This window comes from Pteronotus mesoamericanus, unplaced genomic scaffold (genome assembly GCF_021234165.1).
Source record: "Pteronotus mesoamericanus isolate MK-2021 breed Mesoamerican mustached bat unplaced genomic scaffold, CSHL_Meso_final scaffold_167, whole genome shotgun sequence".
Lineage (NCBI taxonomy): Eukaryota > Metazoa > Chordata > Mammalia > Chiroptera > Mormoopidae > Pteronotus > Pteronotus mesoamericanus.
In genome coordinates this window covers 22,442,345-22,463,110 of record NW_026555308.1, presented here as the reverse complement: position 1 = coordinate 22,463,110, position 20,766 = coordinate 22,442,345, and the positions used below count along the sequence as shown (strand labels likewise).

The 20,766-nt window shown below is 43.4% G+C and overlaps 1 protein-coding gene across 4 annotated transcripts in view; it reads left to right on the top strand.

Annotated features, from left to right (window-relative positions):
* The window catches only part of CUX1 (cut like homeobox 1), a 364,417-nt gene that overhangs the window by 216,287 nt on the left and 127,364 nt on the right, over nt 1-20,766 (top strand). For all 4 annotated transcript variants that reach the window (XM_054589770.1, XM_054589769.1, XM_054589768.1 and 1 more), the window contains exons 5-8: nt 1,367-1,504; nt 5,580-5,703; nt 9,315-9,391; nt 10,728-10,794. In XM_054589770.1, the coding sequence (XP_054445745.1) occupies nt 1,367-1,504; nt 5,580-5,703; nt 9,315-9,391; nt 10,728-10,794 (406 nt within the window). The remainder of the gene's footprint in view (nt 1-1,366; nt 1,505-5,579; nt 5,704-9,314; nt 9,392-10,727; nt 10,795-20,766) is intronic.

Below are 20,766 nucleotides of genomic sequence, written 5' to 3'. Positions count from 1 at the left end.
CAAGTGATACTGGCGTCCATACCAGAAATATCTTCAATAATCTTTCCTAAGCCTGGCAGACTAGGGTATTCCACTCTGATGGAGCCCAAGTGTTCTAGCGGAAGTGCTGCACTGGTGCCCAGCAGGTGGATTATAAGTGCCTTTTAAGCAGCAGAAGAAAAAAATAAAGATCAAATTGATGCCAGAAGAATGTTTAATGTCTCTCTGTTTTCTGCTGAAGGCCAAGAGTGAGTGCCATAAATTCTATGTCTGCAATCTCTAACTTGAGATTAAAATTCAGGTTTTTGTAAGTAAATCTGGGGGCAGATAGTACGTTGTATTGGCCACTAGACCTCGTACTATCCTCGTACGTACAACTGGCCCAGGTGCCATTTCCTGCTGTTCATACTGCAATTAGAATGTGGTGGCCTCCTGGCTACCTGGCTCAATGGCCTAGGCTGAGTCAGAGCGGGTTGGCTCACCAGCCGTACCTGTGGGGAATAGCAGAGCCCCCCAGGGCAGAAACCAGCAGTCTCCAGGCTTCAGCTCACTGACTCTCGTGTGAGTGTCCTTGGTTAGTGAAGGAGGATTGTGATGAAAAGTGAGCATGTCCTAAATAGGGTGGCCTCTTACAAAGGCTATATTTACTTCCTCTGCTCCATCAGGGGATCTTCCTTGTTGGAACATCAGTCACTGGGAGTTAACAGCCTTGGGTTCGTGTTCCCTCTGCCCTCAGCCAAGTGGGAGACCTTGGACAAGTCACTCGGCTTCCCTGAGCTTTAGCTTCCACTTCTGTGAAAGGATCTAGTACGTGTCGTACATCTCTTTCCAAGCATTACTTTGAGACTCAAATGAGAAAATGCCTGTGAAAGTGTATTGTGACAGTGAGACAGAGTATCAAGTGTTATTTCTAACTTCTGTAAGAATTATTACAAAGTTGTGGTTTATGGCACCCTCCCCCCCCCCACCCAGTGCAGCTCTGGGTGCATGGATGAGTTTCTCGGGGCCCCTCCCCTTGCTGCTGCCCCACGTTATCTCTCTTCCTTTCAGCTCAGAGATTCAGTGCCATGCTCTGCCAGAGCAGTGGGCAAAACCCCCGTGAGCCCAGGGCCATTTTTAGCCCATTTTCGTGCTTTGGGTGCCCTGGGGTGGGTCTGCATACACATCCTTTGTAGGCAACAGAGAAGTGCCCCCATTTCAGCCATGGGGTTCCCAGGGACTTTGGAAGGGGGTGGCAAGGCCACAGGTGCCCCAACTTGTGGTGGCAGCCCCAGGTCTGGAGGCCAACTTCCTGGGCACCCCAAGCGATCTGCCTGATCCCCCACGTGACCATGAAGGTGGCTCGTCTGTGTCCAGAGTAGGATGCTGTATGTTTTCTCTCGTGCAGATCCCGTGCCGGCTCTGGATCTTGGGCAACAGCTCCAGCTCAAAGTGCAGCGCCTGCATGACATTGAAACAGAGAACCAGAAACTTAGGGAAACTCTTGAAGAATACAACAAGGAATTTGCTGAAGTGAAAAATCAAGGTTGGTGGAAGATGAATTCTTTGCTTGGCTTTTTCTTTTTCTTTTTTCTTTCTTTTCTTTTTTTTTTTTTAAATTGCCTTCCCCATACTGTTGGGACTAGCTCTAATTGTAATATACGTCATAAAGTCAGGGTGGGGTAAGAATCAGAATCATTAAAGAAAGATAATAACAATGCTTAGTTATTTAGAAGTAAAACTTTCCCTGTGCACAGTAACTACATATGATTTTATTGCCCTGTGACGGGACTGATCAGGATTCTTTTAAAATTCTTCCTGTATCATCATGTGATAGGATCTGCCTTTTAAAAGAATGATGCGTTGCCTGCAGGCGACACCTGTCAGAGAGCCAGCTTATGATCAAAGGGTCACATACAGTAAGTCATTTAATAATTGCTGCCGATACATTAAGGCTTTAGATGCATCCTACAAGTCTACATGTTTAAGCACTACTGTTTCCTTGTCAGCGTCACCTATTCATTATGGATTTAATGAAAGAAAAGGACCTCTTGGTGTGGTTGCCCAGCTGTCAACAAGACAGAGAGGGCAAAGGTTGCCTGGCTTTTGCTGTCAGGGAAGAACAAAGAAATCGCTCCTGCACCTAAAATCTAGATGTGTTCAGATTCCAGGAACCGGATGACTTCCTTGTCTCGAAGAAAAATTACACCCTTATCTGAGAGCAGGATTTTTGGGCAACTCCAAGTAGAAAATGCAGTCTGTTTGGTTTTGTTTGGGTTTGGGTGAGGAAGGAGCTGGAAAGGAAAGGCAAATCACTTGGATGATCTCCTCTGAGTGGCCACCTACTTAATATCCTCCAAGGTCTGGAAAAAGAATTAATTGATGATGATTTTTAAAAGTGTCCTTGGGCTTTGAGACGATTGAAGACAGGCTTGTGAGGAGGGACTGACCATGGAAAGGATCCAGGAAGAGACTGGATAAGCAGCTGGAAGGCAGAGGCCTGGGCAGCGCAGGCAGCAGTCCCGTAGTTACTCCTTCCTCGGGGGACGAGAGCTAGAGGGCAGAAGAGACCCCCCCCCCCCACCTCCATCTGGTGCCACAGGGAGCAGTGAGTCATTGGGACTCGGGGACAACTTTGTCCTGCTGGAAAATGAGGTGTTGGATTTACGAGGCTAGGATCTGGGTGAGAGAAGGTGCTGTCTTTCCCCCAGGAGGGGTGGTTTCTTTTCAGAACCACCCAAATGCTCAGGTGAAAGATAACCTATAAATTCTCACACCTGGGTTTCACTGCCCCCCTACCCAACAGAAATGAGCTTTGAGTTTTGTTTTGTTTGGTTTGTTTTCCTTCCCTGCGACCTCTAGCATCTTACTCTGCCAGATCCACTCGTGGTGTTGTCTTTATTTTCTTTCTGTTTTGTTGGAGGATGATGCAGGTGCCAGTGTCCTTCCCCCCATCTTGCCTTGTCAGCGCCTCCATGGCCAGTTGTCCAGCGAGGACCATAACTGAGTGTGAGGTGTTCTGCACCCCAAAGGCCCCATCTGATGGGCATTTTTAAAAGAAAGACTTAAGAGCAAAGGAACCGGGGGTGTACAGGCCTGTAGTCCCTTCATTGCCACTACTTAGCTATGTAACGTTGAATAAGGGATCTCACTTTGCTGTAAGCCTCATCTTTTCGGGTGGGTTATTCTCATACTAACCACACAGGATCGTTGTGGGTTAAATGAGATGCAGGTGAGACATTTAGAGCTATTCCTGACACTCTTTAAAGATCAACTACTCTTCTAGAGTGCTGTTGTTTTTCTCTAGAACTGCCCCCACCTTTTCTTTATTTACTGATCTCTTAATAGATTTTTCCAACCTCCAGAAAAATGTCAAGTTCCTCTCTTTTCTTCCCAATATAAAAATGATTTTAATTTGGAAGGGTTAGGGTGCACATCACTAGTTTTAATCATCACAGCCATATTGTAGATTGATGAAAAGTTAGAGCAGGATAGGAATTTATTATGTGCTATAATTCTTTCCCCCATTTAAAAATGAGTACATTGGAGCCCTGGCTACAGCTAATTAGAGCAGGCCATTTCAGTGCCGTTTCTGCCACTCTGTTCTTTCTCCTCACCTGCTCACATGTACGGGATCCAGGGCTGGGAACAGGAGGAGGACCAGAGTCAGAGGCTCCAGAACAAATCGGCTCCCGGCTTAGGCTTAGCCAGTCAGTGAGCAGCTTACCCAGGGTGAGAGGGTAGCAAAGAGATCTCATCAGAAAGAGTGGGAGCCCCCAGCTAGTGCCCCATAGTCCCCTGGAAGAAGCATAGGTGTGTCACATTGAGAAACCCCATTAGAATTAGCAGTGGGGTCCAAGGGCTGTACAGATATTTCCAACCAGTTGTTGGATGCAGAAAGGCTTTATGTTCACGTCATTGCATAGACCGTTGACTTAAAGAATGTGCAAGTGTTTTCAGAGGTGATCCATCTTGGTGTTCATTTTGGAAGTGTTCCACTTATGCTCAACTTTGGCCCTGTCAGTGTGTCCTGACAGTAATGTGTACCACTAACCATTATGCTCACAGAGCATTTCTTTCGGGCCCAAAATAACCAGTCCAAAAGGCAGAAATCCCCAATTCTTCTTTCAAATGCTCTGACAGGGTCATTAGTTTTAATTCTCTTTTCCTCTAAGGAGAACCTTCCAGGTTCCACTTAATAAAAAGGGCCAAATTCTTCTTTTAACAAAAGCGCTTTTAGCTTTTACCCACTGAGCCACATAAATACTAAATGCCCAGTTGATGTGCTCCTGCCTTGCCCAGCATGCTTGTGCAGCTCGGGCAATAAAGGTGGATATGAGTTACAACCTGAAGAAACAAAGGCCACCAGTCCAAGCTCTTACTTGGACAAGGGTCTGGCAGGTGGCATTGTCCCATGAGCTTGGGACCCCATTGTCACGTTGCCTGGGCCTCACCCTGTTAGCCCAGCCTCGGCTCCTTCATTCATTTGTCCCTCAGCCATTTCCAGAACACCCACTTGCTCCAGGTGCTGGGGCCACAAAGAACCTCAGCTTTAACTTCTAGGGGATGGGTTCGTGCGCAGCAGATATAGTTCTCCAAGAGCTCTGCTCTCCTTGGATTTGGGACCACAGGGCTCTACCAGGGACTGTCCAGCATGCAGGGCGGCATGGCGGTGTCTGCAGGAGGGAACAAGTGGTGTGGCCCTGCCCTAGAGCCACCCATGGGTCTGAGGAGGGACCCTGCCCTATTCATTATATCTGCTTTGGCGTTCCCAATTGGAGTAACTGAAGTGATAACTGTAAACATGCCATTCCTGGTGGCGTGAGCTGAACTTTCGAGGGACAGCCTCCCAACGGGCCCTGTGTCCTAAATCTGGGCACCACAGGGCACCTTCTTTGCCCAGCACCACTGCCCACATCCTTGACCCTCACCCTCCCTCAAGAGCAGGTCCCCCAGACCCCGTTTGTCTGCTCTGCACACACAGCCTTAGTCCTCCAGACTCTGCTGAGAGGAGGCCGCTCCCTGCCCCCAAGCTGCAGTGTGGGTCCCTTCCAGCCAAGGAGATTCACACTATATCCACTGAGCACACTCCATGTTTCATCACTGTGACACAACAAAGGTGTGCCCCCAGCCAGGGACGCCCGTAGATATATGTGACTTCAGCTAAGATGGCGTCTTCCAAAATATGCACACAATTATGATCTGGGTTTTGTCGTTTTCTTGTTTGTTTGCTTTTTGTAACAAAGTACTTAAACCCACACTAAAACTTTATTAATTTCCCTCAGTAGAGGACTAATTTATGACTCATCAATAAGATAATGTTATATTTTATCATTGATCCTCCCCCCCCCCACCTTTTTTTTTTAAGTTGTATTAGAGAAACCATAGCTCTTCTTCCCAGCAAAATCCATTGATCCTCCTCAACCTAAACGTTTAAAGTTCAATTTAACATTTAGGGAGTAAAAGGTCTCCGAAGGGACTCGTAACCATTGATTTTGTGTCAGAGTTGAAGAGCTAAAGTTTAAAACACACCAATCCTGCTCAGTTACGAAAGCCTGTGTATATATAGCCACATGGAACTGTGCTTCTCTCACTGTAGTTTTTTTTTTTTTCCCCTGCAGAGGTTACGATAAAAGCACTTAAAGAGAAAATCCGAGAATATGAGCAGACTCTGAAGAATCAAGCAGAGACTATAGCCCTCGAAAAGGAACAAAAGTTACAAAATGATTTTGCAGAAAAGGAGAGGTGAGCATGTGTTGGAGTTTGCACCTAATGAACTTTTATGTTCTACCTCTAAACTTCACACGACAAGACAGTTTTTAAAATGTACCTGTAAAATATGCCCAGGTTGTAAACCAAAATCCTGTGAGCTCTAGGCAAAATTTTGTTTAAAAAATAAAGGTGTCCCTTATTGTACAATGTTTGAGACTACCTTGAGTGAAATGTATCAATCCTTCCCCACAGTCAGTGGGCCAGGGTGTCTGTCCAGGCCATGTGGGTCGAGAGGCTGAGCATGAAGTGTGTGTAGTTGATGCGTGGCAATTGTACATCTTTTTATTACCTCACAGAGCTTCAGGTAGGAGCTGATATCAGTAAAATATGTTAATGACCCATCCAGCTGCTGTGAGTTTTAGATCTCTGATGGCCAACTTCACCCAAAACTTTTCCACAAATAGTGGGCTAGTTTTTCACTACACTATTGTGATGATTTAATGAAAGTTAGATTTCTCCTAAAAACTGTAAGTACTGTTGATGCTACCAATTCTAGTGACATAAGTTGGATTTTAGAACTCTGGTGAAATACAGATTTTATATTTTAAACCTATCATGAAGAAATCTGTGTATCTGTTAACAAGAGGCACTAAGGTGTGATTTGAAGTGAGAAGCCAGGCCTGATGCTGTATGCGGTTGACTCTGAGCGCAGCTACTTGCACTTCTGTAAGGAGGGCTCCGTGCAGATCTCGAGTATCACTGAGGCCTCTCTGGAGTACTGTTAAGCTGGCTTCATTTAGAAAAAAGAGGAATACCCATTCCATTCACCTAGTGCCTCCTCTGCACCCACCAGGCCCTCTTGGAACATATTGCTGAGTCCAGAACAGACCTGCAGAGTGGATGTCTCCTTATACAGATGGAGAAACTGGGCCTCGGATTAGGTGCTCTCCCACCCAGTCATCCCGAGGTGGGACCAGGCCTGATCCACCACTGCAGCCCTGGCCTCTGGCTCAGACGTGGCTTCACCGAAGTCCTCACTTCAGGACCAAGGTGAAGCCGTGACTCCACACAAGGACACCACACCCACCCTTCTGGGAGTGCGGGGCTGGGTACAGCCCCCAGCAAAGAAGTCAGGGCTCTGAGACAAAGATGAGCCGACTCTTAATGTCTCCTAGAAAAGCAACTCATGCCCAAAGAGATTGCTCACCATATTATTGATAATGGATAGAGGGGGAATACAAGCAATTGAAATGTTTGCCAATGAGAAATGGGTCAGTAAAAGATAGGCCATCCCTAACTGGAACATTATGCAGCCATTAAAATAGTATACTTACATAGAATTTGCGATAACACCAGAAATGTATCCAGCATAAAGTGAAAAATGCATGATAAAGTTATGTACAGTGTGATTCCAGCTATATAGCATGAAGTGTGGAAATAAGCTCCTATGACAATTTAATACTTTTAAGTTGACTTTTCAAATTAGGTAAAGGATTTAGTCTATTAAAAGATGTAAACAGCCCTGGTTGGTGTCACTCAGTGGATTGAGCGCCGGACTGCGAAGCAAAGGGTCGCTGGTTCAATTCCCAGTCAGGGCACATGCCTGGGTAGCAGGCCAGGTCCCTAGTAGGGACCACGCAAGAGGCAACCACACACTGATGTTTCTGTCCCTCTTTCTCCCTGCCTTGCCCTCTCTCTAAAAATAAGTAAATCAGATATTCTTAAAAAATAAAATAAAAGATGTAAATAAACTGACTGACCATTGAGGGTGGAGGACAAAGCTAGTTCTTTACCTCATTCTTTACATGAAAAAATGGAAATGGATCTAGGATTTAAATACTAATGATTAAATCATGTACATAGTGAAAGTAAACTTGGACAAATATTTTGTTCTTAATAATTTGGAGTGTGGAGATCTCTGTAAACATAAAAGGAAAATTATCCAAATATGACTACCTAACATTTAAAACATTTTATAAAACAGATACTAATGAACAGCATCTTTAAAACATCAAGAAACTGGGAAGAAGTATGAGCACCATTAAAGGGGAGGGCTAATTTTCTTTATATACAAAGAACTCTTACAAATTAATAAGAAAAAATCAGAGCACCACAAAAAATGGGTGAAGGCAATACGCAAACAGGTTCACACAACAGAAATGCTCAGCTTTACTCAGCAGTAAAATTAAGTTTAATTTTATTCAGTGTTGGCATGGGAAAACAGACTCTCACATCGTGTTGAAGGGAGTTTAAATGGGTGAGGTTTGCTTCATTGGGAAGTTTCTCAATATCTATCAAAACAAAAATTGCACATACCTTTTAACCATTTTTATCTAACAGACGTACTCAGAATTATGCAACAAATCTACATGATGATCACTACAGAATTGTGTAGTGGAAGTAAATGATAAACAATTTATTGATAGAGGCCTGGTTAAGTCAATTATTTAATAAGAATGAAGAAGAATTATATATGCTGGAATAAAATATCTCCAAAGCATGAAGATAAATGAAAAGCAAGTTTCAGAATAACCTGTGTGCTATCATCCTTTTTGTTCTAAAACAAGGGAGCAGGCAGTGTATAGTGTAATATACACTATATTATATTACATGTGAGTGTATATTATACTACAGTGTATATTACATGAGTTTACATTACATTATAGTATATTAAGTATATAGTATATATAGTATATTAAGTATATGTTACTCTGTGGTATATTGCCTGTTACATTATATTTCTGTACATGGAAAAAAATTTCAGAAGCCTATGAAAGAGCTCTGTCTTAGGAAGAAATAGAACTAAGGAAGGGAAAGGACATTTTACCTTCCATGTTTTTATAGCGTGTGTGTGTGTGTGTGTGTGTGTTTAACTAGGAGCATATATTAGTTTTATAATTGAAATATGTGAAATTGTGAGCAATCCATTTCCAAAGGTGATGGAAATATGGGTGATTTTTTAAAACTATTATTTCTACTTTTCTGTATTCCCAGGTTTATTGTTATGAGAGTATGTGTTATATCCATATGATGTAAAAATAATGAACTTATTTTTAGAGAATTTTCTGCAGATTCGGAGGAAGGAATGCTATTTATTGACCGGGGAATTCGTTTGGAGAGCCTGGGAAATATAAATATGTAGAATGTAGTTTAAAACATGCAGATTTCCCCATTAGGTATGGCAGTTGCATTCGCATTCCATTATAACAGAAATGGAACAGCTGTCACATCTACTTAGTACATCCTTTATTCCAACAAATTCCTGCATTGTGTCAGCAAAATGTAAATGTATCATTCTTCTTGGGCTAACTTCAGAAAACAATGAGTGCATGATGATGATTTTTTTTTTTAATATCTGGCATTTCAAGAACAAATTACATTTGGGATAACCTTCTATATCAGTTACCACCCATCAAGTCCCACAGGATGCATGCTTCACTATATGTAGCATGTGGATACAAAGTTGGGATATACAAGATCAGTAAGCAGGCTCCACAGTGCTTATGGCGTTACAAGTGATCGTGCGCCTGTTGCTGTCTGTGCCTGTGATAGTGATGAGAGCTGATCTGCATAGCTCCAAAACACACAAGATGTTTATGTTGGTAAACAAGATGACCAATTTGGCATTATTCTTTTCTATTCAGAAAGCTGCATGAGACACAGATGTCCACCACCTCAAAGCTGGAAGAAGCGGAACATAAAGTTCAGACTCTGCAAACAGGTGTGATTTCATCCTTGTCAAGTTGATGCAGGAAAGACTGAAGTGGGTGAAGTGTGGTCAATCTCCAGGTCCCCCCAGGCCCCCTCTGATACCTGTTGCCCTGCCCTGGTGAGGCTGGAGGAGGGAAGGGAGCCCACACTCCGGAGTGCCTCACAGAGCCCTGGCTTTTCCACCTTGACTTCTTAGTCACCCACACTGAGTAGTTAATGTCAAGGTGGGAGGATCTGAATTACATTTTCATCCCTTCTATAAGCCATTCTTTCTTCCTGCTCTTTTTCCAACAAACACATCTAAATCACCAGACTGTCAAGGACTGACATTTCATTCGGAGCAATATATTAGGAAAAGAAAAACTTATTTCTACCCTTAGTGAAGTTAAGGAGAACAGTAATAACAGACCTTTAAAATTTAAAAGCTAGCAAAAAGGGTTATGCTAAATTTTTTATTACTTTTTCCCTTTTTATTCTTAAAGAGAAACAGCACTGTATGTTTAATTTAAATGTGGAAAATAATCACAACAAATTTAACAGACAAATGAATAATACTCAAAATGGATAAACACTTCCTGCAAATCAGTAAAAATAGATAAACAGTCCAGCAGAACAGTGAAGTAAGGAAGTGAACAGGCAGTTTGCAGAAGAAATGCACATGGCTGATACACATATGAAAAAATGGTAACAATTTTTAATAGTCTGGGAGGTGCTAATTAAGACAGTGAAAGATTAGTTTGCCTATCAGACTGTCAAACAAATTTTTAATTGATGATCTTCGGTGTTGGTGAGAGTATAGAAAAATAGTCACACTCACCATATTAATGGGAATGTAATTTGCCCCTTGGGAGGCCAGCTGGGTGGCATTGATCTGCATTTGGAACGTCGAAGCTCCTTACCCCAGGCCCTCCACTTCTAGGCCTGACGTGCCTGACTGGCAGCAGCAGGCTCTGTTCCAGAGCGTGTTGTCACTGGTACTGTCTGTGTCCTGACGTGGGAAGAGTTTCATGCCACTCTGCTAAGGGAATATTTGTATCATCCTACTTATGGGGGATGAAGACAATATAGATAGATATATGTGCAATTATGCATGGGAATATTTTTAAATAACAATACATTTAAAGGAAGAAAACCTACACATTGAACTATAATAAACAGTGGTTATCTCTGAGGAGGTGCATGGGATGAGATGGGGTGGAGGTGAAAGGGGATTTTCTGTTCCATTCTATATACTTTTGTAATTTTTGACTCTTTTAAAATGAGTATATGTTACTTGTATAATGTTCCTTTTTTAAATTTAATATAAACAATTCGTGTCTTATGATTTTATGTGCTCTGCCTTTCAGCCCTGGAAAAAACTCGAACAGAATTATTTGACCTGAAAACCAAATATGATGAAGAAATTACTGCCAAGTAAGTCTCTGCCTGGTGTCAGGTCTCACCTGATTTTGCTAATCCATAAACGATTTCCCCTGCTTCTCCCTTCTGTCTGTAGGCTTTGCAAAGTGATACAGGGTTTAGAAGGTTCTTGGCCTCTGAACTGCTGTGAGGAATACAATGTCATACCCATGGCTTGCTTGTGTCAGTTTAATACCCAAGTTCTGGTGCTGAAAGAACAATCCTCCCACCTGAAACTTTTTTTCCTTAACCTTTGTGAAGGCTGGTTAACACCATGCCTTTTCCTAAGAAATTTTGGGAAAGCCAACTTATAGAAGATGGGATACATGGGACTTGCTTGGTCTGTACAAATGGCATCCCCTTTCATCTGGGCCAGCGTCCTTCATCCCCACATGGGTTTATTTGTTCAAGTCACACCTTGAAACACTAGGCCCCCCGTCTGCCAGACACGTACATGTAGTGAGTGTACACATTTGGTCAGGTGTATCACACAAGGCTCTTGTGAGAAGGAAATCAGTGATCTGACATAGGATCACTTCTTGTCGGCCCACCCTCCATACAGAACATGAGAAAAGAAATAATTTTGACACAAATCAAGAAAGGTGAAGAAGCCATGGAGATTGTTCCTAGCCATGGCCTTCTCTACTAAAGTCCAGACAGGCAATGCCAGCTAGAGTTTGGACTTCGTTTTCCTATTCTGGGAGCCTCTCCCCATCTCCCACAGAAACCCATGCATCCCTGGCTGTCTTTTAGGCAGCCTATTCCAGTAAGAAAGTTCTGCTGTGCTCACTCACACAGGGCCTCCTCCCAGGATCACAATGTAAAATATAGTTATTCCTGTAGATCCCAATCATAACCATTTTGAGAAACACTGCTTTGAGAATGTTACAAAAATTCAGCTTCCAGAGGCCGTGTCTTCTGCCATGCTTTCTCCATTCACGCGGGAAGGTGCTATCCGCCGTGGACATGTGCCTACTTGGGAAAAGAGACTGCCTGATGACAGAGTGTCCACTGAAGCTGTTCAGACTTGACAGCAAAGAATGCTACTTGTCACATGGTGGCTAAATACTGTCCCTAGTTTAGAGTCCTCATTTTTTTCTTATTGGGCTTCTGAAAAGCCACATGGCAAATTTGTGTCCATCTGATTGCTTTGATTTAGGGACCAGGAAGCAACAGAGGACAGCCACCTAATAACGACTTCAGTTTTCCTCTATTCTCAGGTTTTCATTTGCTCTAGGTAGGGAACATGGTGGCTGGGGAAGTGACTGGGAGATAGAACCAGAGAGGTAGGGACATCTTAGCCCCCGTCCCCATCCTCTTCCTGGCCTCCCTTTTAGGTCAGGCTAATGCTGGGGGGGTGACTGACTTCTCTCAACCAAAACCAGAAAATTGAATCAAAGCGTATGGGGGTCGAATGCTTATCATGAAAATGCTTTGCTTCAGGACTGGCTGTTGTCACACACTGCTGACAAGGGCACGGGTGCTCCCGGGGTGCGTCCCCTCCTGTGATCATAGCAGGAAATTTTCTTGTCTTCTCCAGTGATCAGTGGGGAGGCACAGTGTGGTGTACATATATGCACATGGAGAGAACAGTCCTGACAGGTATCTGATGTACATGACTCAAAGGTAGCAGGTCCGCTGATCAATCCAGCAGACACTCCTAGAGGCCTCCTTTGAGCCCAGACCTGTGCTGGACTCTGGTAGGCCTGGCATAAAAGACTCAGAGGAGAGAAGAGCCATTGAAGTACAGGGTGGTCACTGCCATGATAGAGGGGACTAGTTAGCATGGGCTCCTGTGCCAGTCAGGGTCTCTACAGCGGACAGACAGCCCTCTCCAACTAGGGTAATCAGAGAGAGTTTAACATTTGGACTCTTTGTCGAGGTGTGGCATGGCCCAGGAGGAGGGGGACAACAGAGGGAATGCAGCGTCCCCAGCGAACACTGGCCGAGTCCACCATTCCCGGCTTGAAGGGCCACCTTGAGAGGAGCGGTGGCCTTTGGGAGGGTTGAGAGGTCCAGGGAAGCACCAGCAACCCCTAGGCCTTACCCTCCTCCTCCCTTCCCCTGCCAGGACTCCTCATGGCAAACTTAGAAGCCAGAGGGCAGTCCTCAGGAGACGGAGGAAAGAGAGCTGAAGATGGAAATGGCAGGTGCCCTGCATAGAACCCCACCCCACTGGAGTGAAAGGAACAAATTGTCAAAAAAAAGCTTTCTGGAGGGGCTGATGTGTGATTTGAGGTTGAAATATGAGTCAAGGTGAGGGGTTTCTGGAGGCCAAAGGAGGCAGTTCTCGGAGGCAGTTGGTGAAAACAAGGCCAGCAAGGCTGCTTCTCTAGAGGACCAAGTAGCTTCTCTAAGGTCAAGGTGGGCACAGTGGGTGCCAAGGGCTGGACTTAGGCTCAGACAGGGATCGGCATTTCACAATTCAGAGATGGACAACTACTAACAAAAGGGAGCCTGGGGCCAAACACTTACTGCAAATGGTTCCCAGAATAAGTAATCCACAAAAAATGTAGAGAATGGACTGAGATAATAATTGCTACTTTCTTTTAACTTTGGAGGCAATTGCTTCAGTTGTGGAGATCCCACATGAAGCTTCCCCCTCCACATTCCTCTCTTTTGTTTCCTGGGAAAGGTTTGTCCCTCTGCCATCTGCTTCAGCCCCAACGTACGTATATTTTATTAGACTAGACATCTTTTCGTTGATATACATGAATATAAGCCCTCTAGGGGCAAATCTTTTCACAAATGGCCTTAAAACATTCCAAAACAATTTATTTTTTGTCTTCAAAAAGAAGGGTTCGTATATATTCTTTGACAGTAAACACAGGAAGGGGGTGGGGAAAGAATAGGGAAACTTGGGCTTTGGAGGAGACTGACTTGGGCATAGATCATGGAGGTCCACTACTCATTCTCCCTGTGTGACCTTGGATAAGCTCGTGGACCTCTACGTCTCACTTTTCTTGCCTGTGCAATGGGCATAATAGTAAAGTCAAGGCCTGGGGTGGTTGCGGACAGTAATGAGGTGTGTGTGTGCAGCGCCTAGCCCACAGTGACAGCACGGCCAACAATAGAAGCTTTTCCTGACAGTCTCACAGAAGGACTTGGGGTGCTTTTCTGAAATTCGCAGGCCTTGAACAAGACTGACCTTAATGGCGTCATCTCCCCCATGAGATTTAAAGAGCACGTCTTGCCTCTGCCTCTCTGTCACTGGGAGATATCACTAAGGTGACCATCCCTCACCCCCATTTTGTAAAGGAGCCTGCCGATCGATGGCACCGACGCTGTCCCGAGACCCCTGTGTATTGTGTAGAGTCATCACCCTGCGTCAGCTGGGACAGCACGGGCTGACTGTGATGGGGACGGCAGCAGTAAGGTTTTCCATGTGTAGGCTTGAAGCAAAATGTAATTAGCCTTTATGTACAGAACAAGGACCCATTGATGAATACAGCTGGTCTTTGTTTGGTCCTGTCATTGAGAGTGGGAGGTAAAAGTGTTCTTCTTCATGTTTATTAATGCAAGATTCCTTAGACAAATGGCAAGCACAGTTTAATATTTGTTGGAACATAGCGGCATTTGCCAAAACAGTTGTTGCGTAATAGGATTGCAGGGTTTCAGATTATAACCATTTCTGGGTTAAATAAATGAATTATTTCTCTACTTCTTTTTTTAAGTTAAAGTACCACCTTCTTAGATGGTTGCCTTTTGTACAGATCTTCCCACTTCTTAGCAAATGGAGACTTAGCACCCTAACAACTTTAACTTGGAGGTTCCAGCAAAGCAGAGTGGTGTGGAGTGGTTCCCCAGGGGCACTTGGAGGTGGACAGGCACCTTTCAGCAGGCAGCAGCGGCCCCAGAGAGAGGCCTAGTCCGCCTCACCCAGGCCCTCGTCCCTGCGCCTGTCTTTCACTGCTGATGGCTGGTGCTTAGGTGTAGGTTGCTGCTACACACTGCAGGAGGAATGTGGTTCTCTTAGCCAAGATACTAGCGTTCTGAGCAAAAATGCAGGAATTCCCATTTTAGCTCAAGTCCACGGCCACCTCTTTGCTCTGTCCCCCAGAATCCTGGTTGCAAAAGGAGCTTCAGTTATAACACATACAGTCAGCTTATTACATTCCTCTTAACTTGTGGGCTGAGGCTCTGAGCCTCTGATGAAAGAAAATATTGAATTGCACTGAAATACTTCATTTTTTATAGCTAATGTTAGTCTTAGGAGAATTTGCACCTCCCAAACCTTTCCTGCCAGTAAAATTCATATTTCTTAAGGTTACTCATGTTGTATTCCTTTTTAAAAAGAGCTATATTGTATATATGTGTACTTACTTACACACTACATTACAAAAGAGACATTTATGAGGAACTTCACTTGGATTAATTTTAGAGTGCTTTCTTTATTTCAAATATACGCATATAACCAGTATTTTACCGCAAAATGCAATATGCTCTGAGAAAGCAAAAAACTTTCCCACATGAGCTTGGCTTACAGCTTTACTGAAATTGTTTAGGGGAGCCTGTGCCCCACATTGTGGAGACAGGGAATTCCATGCCCAGCAGTGGGGCATGGAGGACCTGAAATGCAATTTGAAAAGGTGACAAAACAGACAGCTCAAGACAGGATTCCCAAGTGCGAAGTGTCATAGAACGGTGGTAGGGTAGATACCTTCCATGCATACAAATTACTCTGGACTGTTTCACAGTGGTTTCTTACATGGTATCTTGTTTATTACTCTTTCCTACAATCATTGAGAAAGCTTTGATTTTGCTTGCTGCATAGATGAAGAAACAGTCTCAGGACACACAATCAGGCCCCAGATCTAGTCCTTTGGACTCAAAATGCAGCGCTGTTAGCACATTATCACAGTGGCCTGTAAAGTGCCTTCGTGGTGCTTGTGTGTTGCCTGTGTGATAGGTTTCCCTGAAGGGTTTCTAGTCTCTGTCCCTCTCCCACAAGCCCCGTTGGGTTTACCTGAGCAGACTGATTTCTCTTTTATTTTTCTCTTTGCAGTTCTACATGAAAGATTCGGGCCACTGGGCCAGATAGAGCCCAGGTGCTGAAGCCTGAGACTCACACACTGTTTTGATAATCTTGTTAGACCAATTTTGCTTCCCCCGATTGAATTTGAAAAGACCAATTCCACTGTCCTGAACGAGAGTCTCTCTACTGTACCTTTAAGAATGTAAAATTTTCTGTTTCCTGTTCATTTGATTAGTCATCAGTTTCCAGTATGGGCTGCTGTAATCATCCTGGTTAGATTAATTTCCCTAAAAATAGCAAAGCAGCTACTTTTATGGTTTCCAGGGCATAGACTTGTAAAGAACCTACCATCCCTTAACCTTAGAAATAACTAAAGCAGATTGGAGGAAACACTGAAGACTTTTCCGCCCTATGTCTTATCTCTAAAAGGGTGTGTGCATTTTATAAAATTCCTGGAATTTTTACCTGTACAGGTGTTGTGCTTCACATCTAAAATCTGATGTCTCCTTGACTTTTGCAATGACAGAAGCTGTTTTGTTTTCTCTCAGCAATGCAGCCCTGATCTGGAGTTTTCTCCAGTCCAGGGGATTGTGCTGAAAGGAGGGGGTGGCTTCATATTTTCAAATTCAGGTAGAAATTCCTCTGAGTGCCAAGGATTCTTCACCTGTTCCGTGGACTCCACACAGGTCTAGAAATTACATGGCATCAATGAGAATCAGCAACTTTTACGCCTCCTCCCTTCACCTAATCTTACTAAAGGCCCACATTGAAATGGTGCTAGAACTATGGAATAAAGAGGGTGGGCTAGTTACAAATGTGATATGCACACAGACACAGGCTCTGTGCACAAAAACACATGTATGTATATGTATATATCGCTGTCTTTTAGGTGTAAGTATATAAAAGCATATTTTTGAATATAGAGATAAAAATCATATTCATTCAGCATCCTTGACGAGGGTATTGAAGAGAAAAGCATTATTCATGGGCTGTCACCTGGGTTTGGCATGGTTTTATAAAAATTTTGCTTTTTTAGAGATCTTCAAAGTTTTTCTGATTCAGTATAAAGGTAGAAATTGGGGGACTCACAGTGCGAAGCTAAAGGAAATGGATAAGGGCGCTGTTGGGAGAGAATATCAATTTGTAGATCATAGTTAATCTAGTGATCTGTAAAATGAGCATTATAATGAGTACCTTCCTGCTTCTCAGACTGTGGGGATCTAGTAGGAGAATGGGTGTGTTCCTGCAAACTGCATAGTGTTGACAAATGCCAACTAAACTTCCTCGGAGAAGGACCCTTGTCTTATTTTTTTGTGTACCACATGCACATTAGTATGGTTGCTGGTACATCATCTACTTTTGTTGACTTAATAAATCAGTGTGAGCCTTTACTGTGAAGACAGGTGGATCGGGGTATAGCAGCAGTGAATGACCAGTGAGGTTGTTTGCTCTCTAGAAGGGCAAATTAAGGAAGCTGTTGTCTTCTAGAAGAAAGCAGAAGGCAGCTGAACCTTTAAACTGCTTTAAGAAGGAAGAAGAATTATGATGGAGGTCCAGCCTGGACTGTTCACTCCACCTTCTGTCCCCAGTGAAATTCCTGCAAAAGCCATGCATTTCTGACTCACCACAGAGACCTACCTGCTGCTGAGGTCGGTGGCCATGCAGGTCATTATGACACAGCACATCATCTTCTCTGCTTCTAAAGTGACATAGGAGAACGTGATTTGCCTCACACTGACCGTTCGGACCCTTTTGAAGGGAGGCAGGAAGGCTGGCAGAAGTGAGAGACTAACCCTGCCATGAAATACCCTCTAGTCAATGAAGACTGATTGCTTATATATGACATTTATTATTTTTAACCTAAAATGTCCTGTTTATTACACAAAATTTAGAAAATCCTGAAGTATTTTAAAAGACAGATCATCACCTGTTATCTCATAATACAGAGATAACTGATGTTAACATTTTAGCATATTTCCTTGCACTGGGTTTTTTTCCCCTATACAGTGCTTTTTCTTTTTCACAAATGGCATCAAACTGATAGGCAGTTTTCATTTCTTTTTTTCTTTTTTTTACTAGATATGTAAATATTTCTTTTTTTATCATGGACTATTCTTCAGAAACTGAGCACCATGCTGCACAATGTTCCATCAAATAGGTGTATCATAAGAGGGTCATGGATTTTCTTGTTGTTTGGAGCCTGATTTATTATGATTCACCTGCAGTCCTTGCCTTACAGAGTTTAAACTAGGGAAGTTTCACACTAGCTTGATCTTTTCATGCGTTTATAGTCTGCCAGTGGCTGTGGCATCTTTAGGGGCTTCCCTTGTGACATCATCAGACGGTAGAGTTTGGCCCCCAGAATATTCTGAGCACTGGCACATGGCCTCATTACCAGACTACTATTTTGTGACATTATAGACATCACAGCCTCCTCTGGCCAGTGGCCAGTGAAGATCATAAGAGTCTCCAGCGCTGTCACCAGATGTGGCCTTACAGAATTCCCTCCCTTGGCAGCAGCAATGTGCTCATTAGCAAAACAAGAGGATTAGACTGAATCCTGGACACAATCTAAGAGTCTCTGCAGCCAGTTTGTGGAGCGACCTTCAGGAAAGCTGCTCTCCGGGATGTGGGCGGACAGCGTGAGCGTGGGGGAAAAGCACAGTGCTCGGCGTCACTGTGGGACGTGAGTCCTGACCGCATGAATGAAGTCACCTTGGGCAGGGCACCGTTTCTTTCCTCGGGCCTTAGTTTCCTAATAAGTGAAATGAAGTAATGACACACAAAGTGTCTGGCACAGGATCCGCACACACGCCCTCAGTCAATGGGCCTCCATTGCTGCTGGTGTCTGCAAAGTATCCGGCATCCTACCTGGCCCATTCAAAATATGTTGGTTCACTTCTCCCAGTGAAAGGTCTGTGTCAGTCCTAAAGAATCCCATTGTTTTTCCTGTGGCACTTGTGAAAATCAGTCCTTGTGCATCACAGGACCTGCTCTTTGTATCAGCACATTGCAGCTGTTGGAATAGTGTGTTGCATCCTCTTCCCAAGGTACTCTGAATATATAACTCCTAACTGGTTATCATTTGGGCGCTGCTAATATGGGGGGCAAAAATCCAAACCCCTGTGGAGCTGTCACATCCTTAACAAATGGCTCAACTGTGGAGGTTAACAAATTCCGAGTAACTGTCTTCTGAAATCTAAATGCCGCTTGTGTGCAGAACCCATTTCCAAAAGCAAGACAAGTTGTTCAGTGTGTGGTCCCCTCCAGCCACACATCAGGGTGACTTGTGGAGTTCAGGAGAGATCTGGCTCCATCTGGCTGGGAGAATTTGGGCCTCTCTGGGCTGGTATAAAACAAATTAAGAGAGGGGCCAAACATCTGGGCACCAGCAAGGATGGCTAGGGCTCTTGTTCTGGGATATCAGAAAAACTTTTTGAACCAGCCTTAAGAATGAAAAGTTTGCTGTAGGAAAGCAAGAGAGAACTAGGTAATTGAACTCATTGATTTCCTTCACAGCTTGTTTGCCCTTTCATTCTCTTCCTGAGGTGCTGTTTGTTGAGGAATGTCTCCAATTGCCAGAAAGACAGTGGGGTGTCTCATATTTCCCCTCCAGCCCTCCTTCCAGACAGAGCCAAGTTCTGAGGCAAGCCTGCAATATGAATTTTTAATGCAGAACTTTATGGCATCACTCTTGCAGCCGGGCTGCATTGCTCTCCTGAGCTTTCAGATTTAATGCTCTGATGAACAGAGCAAAGACTCCCAGCGTTCAACATCAGTTGAATTAACCCCTGAATGACTGCACGTGTGCCCTCTAATTTCCCTAAAGGTAAACCTAAAGGAGTTGGGAGGAAAAAAATTTAAATTATATACTGTTTGGAATGTTATCAAAATAGCCTGGAGCACAAAAGCAGAGCATGTTCTTGAAATTTTATTGGATAGGATATATTTTTACCTTTTCATTTATCTTTCATTTGACTATTTTCACATTGATGCATTTCTGAGATCTTTCTACCCTTAAAAAAATGTGTACAATTTGTTGGATTTATGGAGTATAAGGATTATTGGATACTCTCCATTTTCCATAAAAAGTGCAAATGTAGTTTGAAATCCAGAGTTTGTCATTGATAATGGATAATGGACCAGTTGTGCTAAGTGATTAATTCTGTATGTAGACATATGGTTGATTGGTTTTTTTCCTTAGGTAGCTTTCTATATTTTTTAAAATTGCAGAAAAGTTTAGATAAAGATGTATATAAAAATTGCTTGAGCTTAGATAACTTAGAGAAGGACAGAGTCTCCAGTAAGAGGTGCCACAATAGTTAGCTGCCCATGCAAAATAAAGTCTAGATGTTTTAAGTACTTAAATATTAAATAAATAAACAAACAAACAAACCCATAAAAATACTAGGAGAAAATTTAGATGGACACTTACATAATGTGGGGAGAGAAAAAAATTTTCTAAGCGAGATGTCAAGGTAGAAATCACAAAGGGAAATTCACAGCTTTCTGGTGATTGACAGATGGATAAGTGGATGGATGGGTGAACTGGCAAAAATATTTGCATTGTATATAACCGAGAAAGAGCCTGTGTATATAAAAAGCCTTTACAAAGCAATAAGAAAAAGTTTAATACCCTAATAGATTAAGGTCTATATTTTCAGCTCCTTACTAGACAATTCTACCATAGGCCTCTCAAACCCAAGTGAACTCATTATCCTTCATAACTTCCTTCTTCCCTCCAGGGAACTTCCCTCCCATTTTTTCCCTACTCCAGGCATACATGGTCCTCCTCTATTCCAGAGACAGAGGGTCCTTCCTGATTTTTGTTACCCCTCCTGTCTAATCCATATTAATTTCACCTCTTTGAGACCTTCTGCATCCCTGACTTTATCTCCACTGCCGCTAGCATAATTTGGCTCTTTTCATGTCTTATCCTGGATGCTTTAGAATCTTTCCAACAGATCTCCCTGCTGCCAGCTTCTACCTGGACTGATCCATCCTCAGTAGAC